At 39.0% G+C, this 12,169-nt stretch overlaps 1 protein-coding gene across 2 annotated transcripts in view; it reads right to left on the bottom strand.

Annotated features, from left to right (window-relative positions):
* Positions 1 to 12,169, bottom strand: part of LOC111159929 (ubiquitin specific peptidase 12) — a 101,459-nt gene that overhangs the window by 42,427 nt on the left and 46,863 nt on the right. Inside the window, exon 2 of one of the 2 annotated variants that reach the window (XM_022522615.1) lies at positions 5,697 to 5,777. In XM_022522615.1, coding sequence (XP_022378323.1) covers positions 5,697 to 5,777 — 81 coding nt within the window. Of the gene's footprint in view, positions 1 to 5,696; positions 5,778 to 12,169 lie in introns of those variants that run through there. The other variant, XM_022522616.1, reaches the window with a different exon arrangement.

Below are 12,169 nucleotides of genomic sequence, written 5' to 3'. Positions count from 1 at the left end.
CATCTTACATATATCATTTGGAGACTACTGGTGTTTACCACCATTATGTTAACAGTATCGCCTAAAAAAAGTTTTAAAATGTTTAAATGCTCCACTGTCCTCCGTGCTGGAGGGTGGCGATGACGATGCCTATCCTGTGAACATTCCCTTCTCAGGAAAGACCCTCTTCCCCTACTACAATTTGTTTAGGTGGCCCTGTTTTTTAACACTATACCCAACATTCCCCTACTCACCAGTCTCACCACAGCCAAGTGGACCAGATCTAAAAGTGTCCTTCCATATGCTAGTGGACATCCATTCCTCACCCCATACCCCTTAACTCTGCTGTCCCACCCTTCCTTACAAAAAGTAACTTCTCTACATAAATTCTGTAAGGTTGTCAATCACAAACCATTCACAGACCCTGCCACAGGGCTGGACACTTGATCCAATCTCAGCAGAGGACTTGGGACAGAGATGTTCTCTCAGATCTAATATAAACATTCTCTGGGATCTCTGATAATCTAACCCTCAAGTAGCCTATGGCCATCAGGTGGAGAGAAACTAAATGACAATCAATTCAAATAAAAACAGAACCAAGAGACATTTGCGTAATCAACTTTATTCTCGAGGATGTCGTTTTATAACCCACAAATGGAAAGAAAGTTTCGTTTTTATTTGTCACTGTTCTTCACAATGCTCCTGTCCCCTGGACCCAGAACTCGAACCAATGACCACTAGCAATTCGGGTGTAAAAAGCCTTTTGTAAGATAGTCTAGGAACTCAACTGTTATTTCATAACAAAGATCTTAGGGAAAAGCACATTCCATTGTAGCCTCACAAACAGATGTGCTGAGGTGACATGTCTGTTGGCTCCTACTGTATTAGAAAATTAATACAGAACCATGTCATAAAACAATGAGAAAAGGCTATTTAAAAAGGTAGACTGTACAAAAGTAGGAAAGAGATACTGCTAACTGAAATCACCCCTTTTCTATCTACATACAAAAAGAAGTATTCACTAGCTAAAAGATAGAAGGGGAAAAAGGCAATCTGGTTCATCGGATCAAAACAATTCATTTTCAAAGAAGTTAGCTGACCCTATAAAGTGACATTTAAGCAGGATATTCCGCTGCAACAGAAAGCTTTCAAAAGGCTACCTTGCCTACTCAAGATAGTTTCTGAACCCCCACACCACAGTAGTATTCCTCCTGCTTTCTAATAACATCAGAAATATTAAAGCAGTCACAAGAATTAAACCAACAGGAAATCCCCACTCAATGTATTATGCAAAGTACCGTGACAGACATCAGAATATTAAGAGTGAACTGCCATAAAAGCGATCATCTGTGAAAATATTCTTCCAAAAAAAGATAACTGCAACTGAAAGTAATGGAAAATAAGTTATAGTAACAATGTTGAAAGTAACCCCTATGTTGAATTTTCTGCCAGTTAATTAAACTGTGATTATTTTTCTTCTGTCCATTAAAAAAAAAAAAAAGTCTGATTTTCTAAGTGACCAAATACATGTACTATTTCCCAAAGGCAAGTGGTAGTGAATGATTGTGCCACTTGCCAGTCACAAAAAGGCTCCAAACAGGCAGTTCTGATAGAAACCCTTCTCGGTGTAAGCTTTTTGTTAGAAGCAATTAAAATGAACCTTGGAAATGCATACTTAGCTAAGAACATACTGATAAAAGAAAGAAAATATATGTGTCCCTCATTTTAACAAAATTCGATTGTTGGAAAAGACAAACCAGAGTTCCTTAAAGCAGTTACATTCCAGTGTTGTTTCAACACTAACTACCTGGTAGACAGGCACAGAGAGGGAAAAAAAGTCACAATGTTACCTCTGAATTAAATAAGCTACCTTCCCCTACCCTCCCCCCACAAAGCGCAACCCTTCATTTTTAAGGGACTACTATAGTGTGATTAACTCCAAAAATTTTTTTAAAAAGGAGGAAGGCGGGGTGGGGGGAACAGAGAAAGAGTGATGATATTTTAAGAGCTGCAAAACAGGACCTATAGAATAAAGTTAACAGTATAGAAGACAGTCACAAAGTAGCCTGAAAGTTTTAATCACAGAGTTAAACACTATACTAGTTCTGCTGCATCTACTCTGACCACCAATTAATTTCTCAATATAATTCAGGTGTTCATCAATCTTTCATAGTTGGAGCGCTGGCTACCTCAGAGATCCTAATTTTTCATAGTAACTAGGCACAGAGATCAGAAACTACATTTCTACCCATTAGATGAGTCTCTGGAAGTGAAAAAAGACAAAGCTTCCTCTAAAGATCTCTTACTAACTTCACTCCCTCCTGCTTCTCTTAGGTGTTACTCAATATCAGTTAGTCAGTTTCAGGGAGAAGCACAAATACCACCCTTTTTATTTGGATTGATTGATCCACGGAGAATAATAATAAAAATAAAACCTTCTTAGAAATCCTTTTTTTTTTTTTTTTTTACACAACTGACACAAAGCGATGTATCAGAGAAAAAACAGCATAACAAAAAAATAGACTAATTTCAGAACTCATTTTATAATAAATTTTCTCAAGGATGTTGTTTTAGTTGTTCTGGGTCTATCTACAGAAAAAGTTATAGTCAGACACAAAACGGAGAGACTGAAATATTTAAACTGGAGAGGATTAAAGGTAAAACAGCCTTCAATATATAAAATATTCCTGTGCTGAAGAAAATGGGTTCTTCTGAGACACTATCAACACAGTCAACACTATCAATACATCCCTACAATTCAAGACACACACCAACATAAGAGCGTGACCTGAATCGCGGTGGGAGCCGCAGGGAAGTAGTTCATGGGAGTGGAGCAGCTAGGGTACTGCTGCCCCTGCCAGAATGTACACCAGGCTTCCGATCACCAGACACCTCTGCTCGTAAGCACGGATGCTTAAGACGTTAGAAGAGGCCAGATCATGTTAAACCAGGGAAATTAAATAGTCAACTCCCCACCTTCCCCACAAAATCCCAATAAGATGACAGTAAAAGAAGATATTAAGCAAAAACTCAAAAATCCAAGGAAAGGGGGGGGATGTCGAGCTTCCCCTAAAAACACGGTCTGGTCAGAAGTCTTTTAAAAGGACCATTTAGACCCCTAGATGACACTTAACCTTTCTTTCGACTGCAGGTTTAGTCTCCACAGAAGCTGCACAGAAGAATCTGGTTCAAAAGCCCTTAAGGACAGCAGAGGACAGCAGTGAGGCACCAAACAGAAAACAGAGGGCTCAACAAAACCCTGAACTAAGCTACCCCTGACAGAAACTGAAAGTCCCTCAGCACCAAGTAAGAGCCCCAGAGGAAATGCTCCAGCCATTGGAATGGGGGGTGGGGAGATGCAGCCATTTCTAACACCTGCCTGCCAAGGGTCACCCCAGAGGAAACCACAGCAGACAAGCTCCCCCATAGTACACCAAGTCCCAATCAGCTTTTCAGAATCTCACTTGTATGTATGAATGAAATTTAAGGAAAGCTTCCATTAGAAAAGACAGAGTTTAAAACGGTGGGGGGAGGACAGAGGACCTCAAAACAATCCAGTAAATGTAAGAAAACCTCACCAACAAAAATTATAAATAATATCTTGGGGAAAATAACAGAATATTGCCTCCATAAAACAAGATTAAAAAATTAAGGTGACACTCTATGAAATAAAAAGTGCAATGAACTGGACCAAAAAGGGTAATAGTCCAAATGTAGAATAATATCAGATGATCAAAAAATGGAAGAAAAAGGAGGAAAAACAAAAAATCAGTCTGCATTTCAATATGCAACTAAGAGTATATGAAAAAAGAACAAAGATTACACTGATTAGAAGCAATTATCCAAATACTGGTATCAGAAATATTCTAGAACTGAGGAAAATGAAAAATGTCTAAATGGGTTGATAAACAGCCAACAAGAGCGGGAGACACGAAGGACCGCATCATGGGGTCTAGGGGTCTAAATGGTCCACAACAACAGCGGGAGACACAAAGACGCATCATAAAATTTCAGAACACTGGCTATCCATTCACATTCTGAAAGGAAAGCCTCCCAAAAGATCTTTCTAAGGGGCAAAAGCCACATACAGAAGAGATGAAGAATCAGAAGGGCATCAGCCCTGCCGATATCAATGGAAGCCAGAAGGCCACAGAGTAACCCCTTACAATTCTAAAGGAAGGTTGTAACTTAGGATATCTCCATGTAGTTTTGACAATAACCAAAACATTCTTAAATACACAAGATCTCAAAGTCACCTCCTGTGCACACTCCCTAAAGAAGCTACTACAGAACATGTTCCACAAAGCAGGGAAAAACCCAAGCAGAAGAGGGGATCTAGGGAAGGAGAGAAGCGAAGGGATGTCTGAGGTAAAGGTAAAAGGACGCAGAGGCCACACAGAGGGATGACAGGGCTCCAGAGCAATGTCAACGTTCTGGGGCTGATGCAGTGCAAACTGGTACTGAGGAAGTCTTTTTGCATTTGTTAGCGCTGCTGAAGACTTGGGGAAGAATAAATGAAAATTAAGGATGTGGAAAAATAAAGCAGTGGTGAATTCCATACCAGAGAATGGGCAGGGATGGTGCTAGAAGAGGGAGAAGTTTCTTATCTACCGTAACAGGAAGTCAATGAACTGTTTTGTTTTTGTTTTTAAAGATTTATTTATTTGACACAGAGAGAGTGAGAAAGGGAACATAAGCAGGGGGAGTGGGAGAAGGAGAAACAGGCTTCCTGCCAAGCAGGGTGCCCGATTCGTGGCTCGATCCCAGGACACTGAGATCACAACCTGAGCCAAAGGCAGACACTTAATGACCCAGGCGCCCCAATGGACTGTTTCTAATAGCAGCATAGGCACTTGATCTAGAATACAGGGGTAGATTCCAGAAAAATGGCCAGCCTCCTCTGGGGAGGGGGCACTGTGGAGTGGGGACTGCTGATTCTGTCACAAGCTTCACACACACGAGGGGACTCCCAAAGCAAAAAGAAACACCCACATCACTTTAACTGCTTGCTTCAAATCACAAAAGAAATCCACCTCATACATCACAATTACATACTAGTGTTCAGTAACACACAGATGTGTTCAATGGAACTTTCTTTGTCACCCGTATTACTATCTCTCTATAGTGTAAAACACTCACCACAGACCCACCTAATAGTACCCTACAACACAGATTTGTGGTGTGTGCTGATGATTCAGAAAAGAGTTAAAAATTCTAAAAAAAAGTTCTTCCAAAGTTTTAGTAATGCATAATTACTAGAATTACCTCCACAAGGCTGGGGAATGTACCCTTTACTTGTATTTTGCCCTTGTGTATCTATACTAGTTAAACACTGCCAGAAGTTGACAAATACTTTACAAACACAGGGAGGCATTTACACAAGTTTATTATACCTGTACATTTGGACCACTTATATTTAGGCATTTAAAGGATTCTCAAAGAATCAAGAGATCATTTGGTGTAAGCCATACAAAATTTAAGTTATGAAAAATTCTGACACAAAATAGGAAAAATTTAAAAACCATTTTAAAACTCTTATGACCTTGGGCAACTTTGTTTCCCTTTCATTAAAAAGAGAATTTCAAATCAAGTTTCTTGGCCTTAAGCCTAGTGATACAAATAAACAATTTTCCTTTAATAAATGATGAGATGCACGCATTATTTTTAAAACTATTTCCAAAGGTACTGGTGAAGACTAAGTATAAACAGATACTTACATTGACTAATCCAAAATAGTGCTCATTGACTGGAAACTGTTCTGGACCAATCTCTTTCTCTAATGCCGAGGCATTGGCGCCCTATAAAAAAACAAAAACAAAAGCAGAAATCTTAGTATCTGTAGTATTTTCATTAAGTTTTCACAGTTATATAGACATTACAGAGAAATCCTTTAAAAACTATGTTCCCTTTGACTCCCTAACATTACTGGAAAATAAAGGATGATAGTGAAGAGTAAAGGATTTTAATAATATGACTAAAAACTAGTTCACAAGAACTTCCTCAGGAAACCAAAGCATGGATCAAGAAATTCTATTTGTAATGTGTTACTATTTTCTGGGTAATGGATTAAAGCCCCTGCTGTACCATGTGCTCTAACAGGAGAGCTGAAACCAAATATGCAGATATTCAATAACCTAACGATTCTTTGGAGCAATATACCTGAAAATCCCCAAACGGATCCCAAACGACAAGAACGATGTGTAAAATGGCACTGATGACTGTGCAACTGCCAACCATCCTACTACGTAGCAGAGTCAGAATCATGGAACTAGATTTACATACAAAAGCATGACCATTTTTCAAAAAGATAACGTTAAAGAAAAAAATGAGATTAACACATGTATAAAAAATAGCAGATGGCAAATGGGCTGAAGAACATACATGAAACATACTTGAGTGGGTGCTGAAAGAGGACTGGGACATGGCATTGAGGGTGAGGGATAAAAAAGGGGAAAAATAAAATGAAACGTAACAAAAAAAAGGGCCCTGCGCCCAGACAACAATTGAGTGTCACAGTCTCAGGAATATGACTGACTCAACTCTGTGCACTGGGGTCCCTGAAAGGTGGGGGAGGGGGGACGTCGGGGACAGGGTGTCCCTGTGTAGTGGCACATGCCACTAAACGGACTCCAAACATAGCTGGAAGGGAAACGACAGCAATGCTAAAAACCCAACTCTAGATATGATTACTTGAAAACTCCCAAGAAAACATACCACTACCTACATAAAACTGATATGGTATGACTCACAAAATACCTGAACACCACTTGGCAAAGTCACACACAAGACAACACACACGCTATGCCTCCTCCAAGGCGCTGACTCGAGGTTAACGCTACCTCTGTGCCCAGAAGCCCATCCCTGTTGTTTCCTGACTGAGCTCCACTCCTGGACTTGGGAAGCCCAACCTCTGTTAGACGACACATCCTCAACTTCCTGATTGCAAGTACTGATTAAAGGGACCTGGTGGACTGGTGGTCATATTCTACCAAAACAAGACATTTCCTTTAATATCTTCCAGCCCTCCAGCACTTGTATATAAACATGACAGTGCCTTTATTTTTTTTTTTTTAATTTAGGACTTATTTTAGGCTTTCTACAAAACCTTCATATAATCGCTAGTTTACAGATACCATTTATTTCTAATCTGGCCATCCACTGTTTTAGAACAACATCAAATTCAAATATTTCAGCAATTACAAGATCTACTGAACAAATCTATCTTGGTGCGAATGTTGGAAGCCCCTCTCCCCATCCCCGCCAGCACAAGTTATCAGGTCAAATTTCCTCAAATATGCTGGAAAAAATCAGTAAGCCCAGATGTTTACCACCTACTCTAAGAACTAATACTAGTTTATTCAAATAAGTATAACCCCTTCCCCACAAAACAGAAGGGCAGGGAAGAAGGCAGGGGAAGAAGGAGAAAAAAGAAGAAAGGTTCTATTACCCAAAATACAACCTTGTTACATCTTTTTATGTGGAACAGTAAAATGTCAGTACATGTAACTCAGGAAAGCATTTCTGGCCCTTAAGATGAACACAGTAACACATGAACATTGTCTCTCCAGTGTAATGCCAATCACACACCACAGACCGTGTATTCTAACCATGCCAGAGGATCCACTTATTCCCGCCCCTCCATCACAGATTTTCATGCCTGCTTAGAAAATCTTCCAGCTGTCCTGCATCCTCAAGGTAAGTCTCACTATGGATCAAGTTATTAGCTTCTCTGCACCTCAGTTTCCTTAACTACAAAAGGAAAATGTCACCAACTACTTCAGAGGATAGCTACAATGAAAGGAATTTAAACCTTTATAAAAGCATCCAGCAGTTGTCCCGTAAATATTCGTTCCCTTCTTTGCCTTCCCTTCAAATTCAAGGAGGGGAAGAAAGCTACTCTCATTAGCCAGTAATGTTAATAAATATCTGCTCCATGCAACAGAGAAGAAAACAAATCAGAAGAAAAATGAGATAGCTTTAAAAAAATAATAATAATAATAAGGTAGCTACCATTAAAAAAATGGATTTCCTCACTCAGGCCAATTCCACCAAGAGGCCCAGAGGTACAGTCACTGTACTCTCGAAAAGCTGACAATAAAGCAAAACCACAATCCAATCAGAGATCTGGGAAGAGGATGCTAAGTGTGATAAAATGGAAACAACCATAAACCATAGCCATTGAAACTTTCTGGATTTATGAAGCCTCATTTGCAAAATAAAAGGGTCCATCTCCTCACGATTTTCAAAAACCCCAGCCCCCAGTTTATCTGTTGGGTATTCAAGTAATCCTTTACCAAATTAAGGTTTTCACAGCTAAGCCTGTTTAGAAAATTAAGACTAGGTAATTTCCAACGCAACATTCTACCATTACCAATCACTTTTACCAACATTTCTGAGAATATTTACTATACCAACACAAAACTCCATGGAGGGCCAAGCCAACCAATAATACATGCCAAACAACACAGTTCAGAAGAGAAAGATCAGAGTGACAGATGGAATAAGGGGAGCAGATCCAAATGGAAAGTTCAAAGAGAGAATTGAATTTACTTTATGACAGTTCTAAATTAAAGGACAGCATAGTAACATATTCCTTACCATGATAATGATGCTGTATAATGCAGATTCTGTGAATGTGCAGGATAGTCTTACGGCATGAACTCAAGATTTTCTCTGCAGAAACCATCAGAGTACATATCTCTACCTCTAGCTGAATGCTAACTACAAATGCAAAGAGGAGACCAAGTAATTCGGTTTCTGATGACTGGTTTTCAACACTAGAGTTTGGTATAGTTGGGGAGAAATAGTCACCAAGCCAAAAGTTTGCTGTAGAATTTTTAGTATCTTCAGAAGAGTTCTCAACGTCATCCCTTGAGGATGTTGTTGAAGGCTGACAAACCCTATCGTGTCAAATAATGGTCAACCAGCAACCCCAAGGTTTAAACTGAACCTAGAACAAGTCAATATTCAATAATAATGGCTCTGAACAATTCTCCATCCTTACAACACTTGCGAAATATGATCTCACTACAATTAACAGTGGTTTATTGCATCAGTGATGCTTTCCCAGAATAAAGGAAAGAAATGTTGGCATGCTCAGATTAGAATTTCTGCTCTAAAGCTTTCATAGGTATCAGGATTCTTCTTATTGTATGAGTACATGACACACAGAAAAGGAAGAAGACATTCTTTTCTGATTGTTGTCTCCATTTTTGTAACTTACACAAAAGATTACTTTAGAGTCAGTACCTATTACTACAGAATTCATCATAAAGAAGCAATGAGGTATTCATGACCCTCCTGATGAGAACAATGAGGTGGATGAATTTTAGTATTAAAAAATTAGTAATTTACTGAGCTGGTGAGAAAATGAGGAATCCACAGAAAACAAAAAACAAAATGATGGGAGAACCCTGGGAGACAGGCCAATGCCAAAGAGAGATTTTACAGTGAGGTATGTGTCAACACTAGTGACCTTTATACTCTTTTCTGACAGCTGAATGAAAGAGAGTGCAGGGAAACCTAAAACTTGGGATGACAGGAAGGCCAACAAAAGACCTGAGCATGACACTAAGATTCTAAAAGTGTTGATCTTCATGTCAGGGGGAGCAAGAAATAATCCTGTACCACAAGAGGCGGTAAGGAAACATGCGTGACACGTGCTTGGCACTGGGGGTAGAGGATAGCTCCCAAAAATTCATAACCCCAAGTTGACCCTCATGAAAGACTGTAACCCAAATCCATACAAGCTGTATGATCTTAAACCAAACCACTCAAGCAGATAATGTAATTCAAAGAGACCCTGAGTTGATAGTGCCCTCTTCACCTGGCAACCAAGAGAATTACAAGTTCACTCTGGGAGCTGAAGTTAATTCACCCCACAAAAAATTCCCACAAATAAAACTCCCAAGAGATTTGCGTTCACGATCAAAACTCATACACATACACAAAACAAGAAAATAAAGCGCTATGAATAAAAGCCAGCAGAAACACAGACAGCAGAATTAGACTCTCAAAATACTAAATACCAGAACTATTTCAGACAGGATACAAAACAAATGCTTAATATGTGCCAAGAAATAACAATTGCTTGATTATAAGAACAGAGATGAGACTCAAAGCTGATGCAGGTTTTTTTTAAAAGAACTGAATCAAACTTTTAAATATAAAGGTTACAATTATTGAAACTAAAAACTCAATGGTAACTATAGAAGGCAATAAAAAAACTGGAAGCTGGGGAGAAGGACGGATGAACAGGCAGAGCACAGAGGATTTTTAGGGCACTGACAATATTCCATATAATACTGTAATGATGACTAGGTCATTATACGTTTGTTTAGACTGTAACCAAAAGTAAACAGTATCATAAACTTGGACTTTAGGTGATTACGATGTTTCAGTGCAGTTCATCAGTTATGTCAAAAAGTACCAGTCTGGCGGGGGACGCTGATAATGAGGGAGGCTATGCACACGTGGGGCAGAGCTTTACGGAAAATCCCTGTACTACCCCCCAAGAAGAGAAAATCTTAATAATTAATCGGAAAAGAGAAAAAACTCAATGGCTAGGCCTAAGAGTCCAGGTTAATAGTAATATTTTTTCTTTTTCTTAAATGGAACCCGAAGTGGGGCTTGAACTCATGACCCTAAGATCAAGACCTGAATTGAGACTTAAGAGTTGGACACCTAACTGAGTAAGCCACCCAGGCTCCCTGGGTAGTATTTTTTAGTCAATATTCCTGTCAATATAATGCTAGAAATTCACACTAACATTTTTATTAAAAATAGGAAATGTTGTTTTACAGAAAATATTTCATGGAAGAATGGGTTGGATCAGTTGGGGAGCTGCTGCAGCAAGACCAGGGTACACTATTATGGCACTGACCTAGGAAAGGTACAGACTTGGGTCTCTCTGGTCCCGGCCTTGTCACTAACTAGCTGAAACAACTTGAGGCAAAATGCTTCTCTCTCTGGACTTTGGTTATCTCATATGTAAGACCTCAAAATATACACTACCTCCCATGCCCATGTGTCTAGCAATGTGTGAATCTATTGGTTCTTCTGATCTCATTAAGACATTAAGGAAAAGAGTTTGGAGAGTCTATTAAAGACCAAACATCAAGTTCTGAATTTATTCAGTCATCCAATCCAAGAATTTGCAGGTCGTGGAGTAAGTGCCTCCTTCAACCTGCCTACTATGAATTCTTAGAAAGCTAAGCAATGTTTCTTTTTCATGCCAAAAAAATAACCATCCAAGTAAAAGAAGAGTAAATTCTATAAGGCTGTCTTTGATCTATTATTCTGAAGATACCACCTGCAAAAAGGAAAAAACAAAAGAACCCGGGGGGAGGCTGTTTCTGGTTAAATAATTTTTACATGGTCAGTCACAGAAACCACATCCTCTCTGACCACCCTCCACTCTGCCATTATGAGAAAGACACAGACAACACAATACATTTGAGCAAGAAATAAAAAAATGGTAAATTGTAAAAAGGTGAGTATCTACTACCTAGAAAATATACTTATCAAGAATACTTCCTTTTTTTATATTAAACAGTTGCAGTGAATAATTAGTTCCCAGACAACTTTCTGTTTAAAACAAATATGATAAAATACATTTTTCCCACTCTTATGTTTCAAATCGTATCTTTGAATCCAGTGTTTATCATTCCGAGTGTAACACCGGAGGGTCACACCAGGTCAGTACCCAAAGGAGAACTGCCAAAACAGGCAGGAAAGGCGTCCCAAAGAGGAGACAATCAAGTGACCTTGGTAAAACTAGGAAAAATTCTAAAGGCACAGGAAGAGCCCATATGAGGATATGAACACAACAGAGACTAAGCGAATGTAAGCAGTGAAAGGATAAATCCAAAATAGAGAAGATACAAGAAGCAAATATTTTAACCAAGAGAATGGGAAAGAACGGAAGGCTGAAAGCCCACACCTGCTCTCCTGGAAGATACTGTGTCCCTGAAACCGTATCAGGGACAACAAAAATCTGTATTAAAAAAAATTTTTTTCACAGGCATCATAAAAATCATCTCAAAACAGTCCTTCATAAAAGGTGAAATTCACCAAGTATCTGAGTATCTACTTTCTCCCCAGTCCTGTGCGAAAAGTTGTAGAACATGATTGTCAAATTGTAATACACATTTAGTGGACAATGAGATCAATGTCTCTACCATTTGGATCT

Source organism: Enhydra lutris, unplaced genomic scaffold, assembly GCF_002288905.1.
Source record: "Enhydra lutris kenyoni isolate GAN:26980312 unplaced genomic scaffold, ASM228890v2 scaffoldscaffold71, whole genome shotgun sequence".
Lineage (NCBI taxonomy): Eukaryota > Metazoa > Chordata > Mammalia > Carnivora > Mustelidae > Enhydra > Enhydra lutris.
The sequence above is the reverse complement of the archived record's forward strand: the minus strand, read 5'-3'. Positions and strand labels throughout refer to the sequence as shown.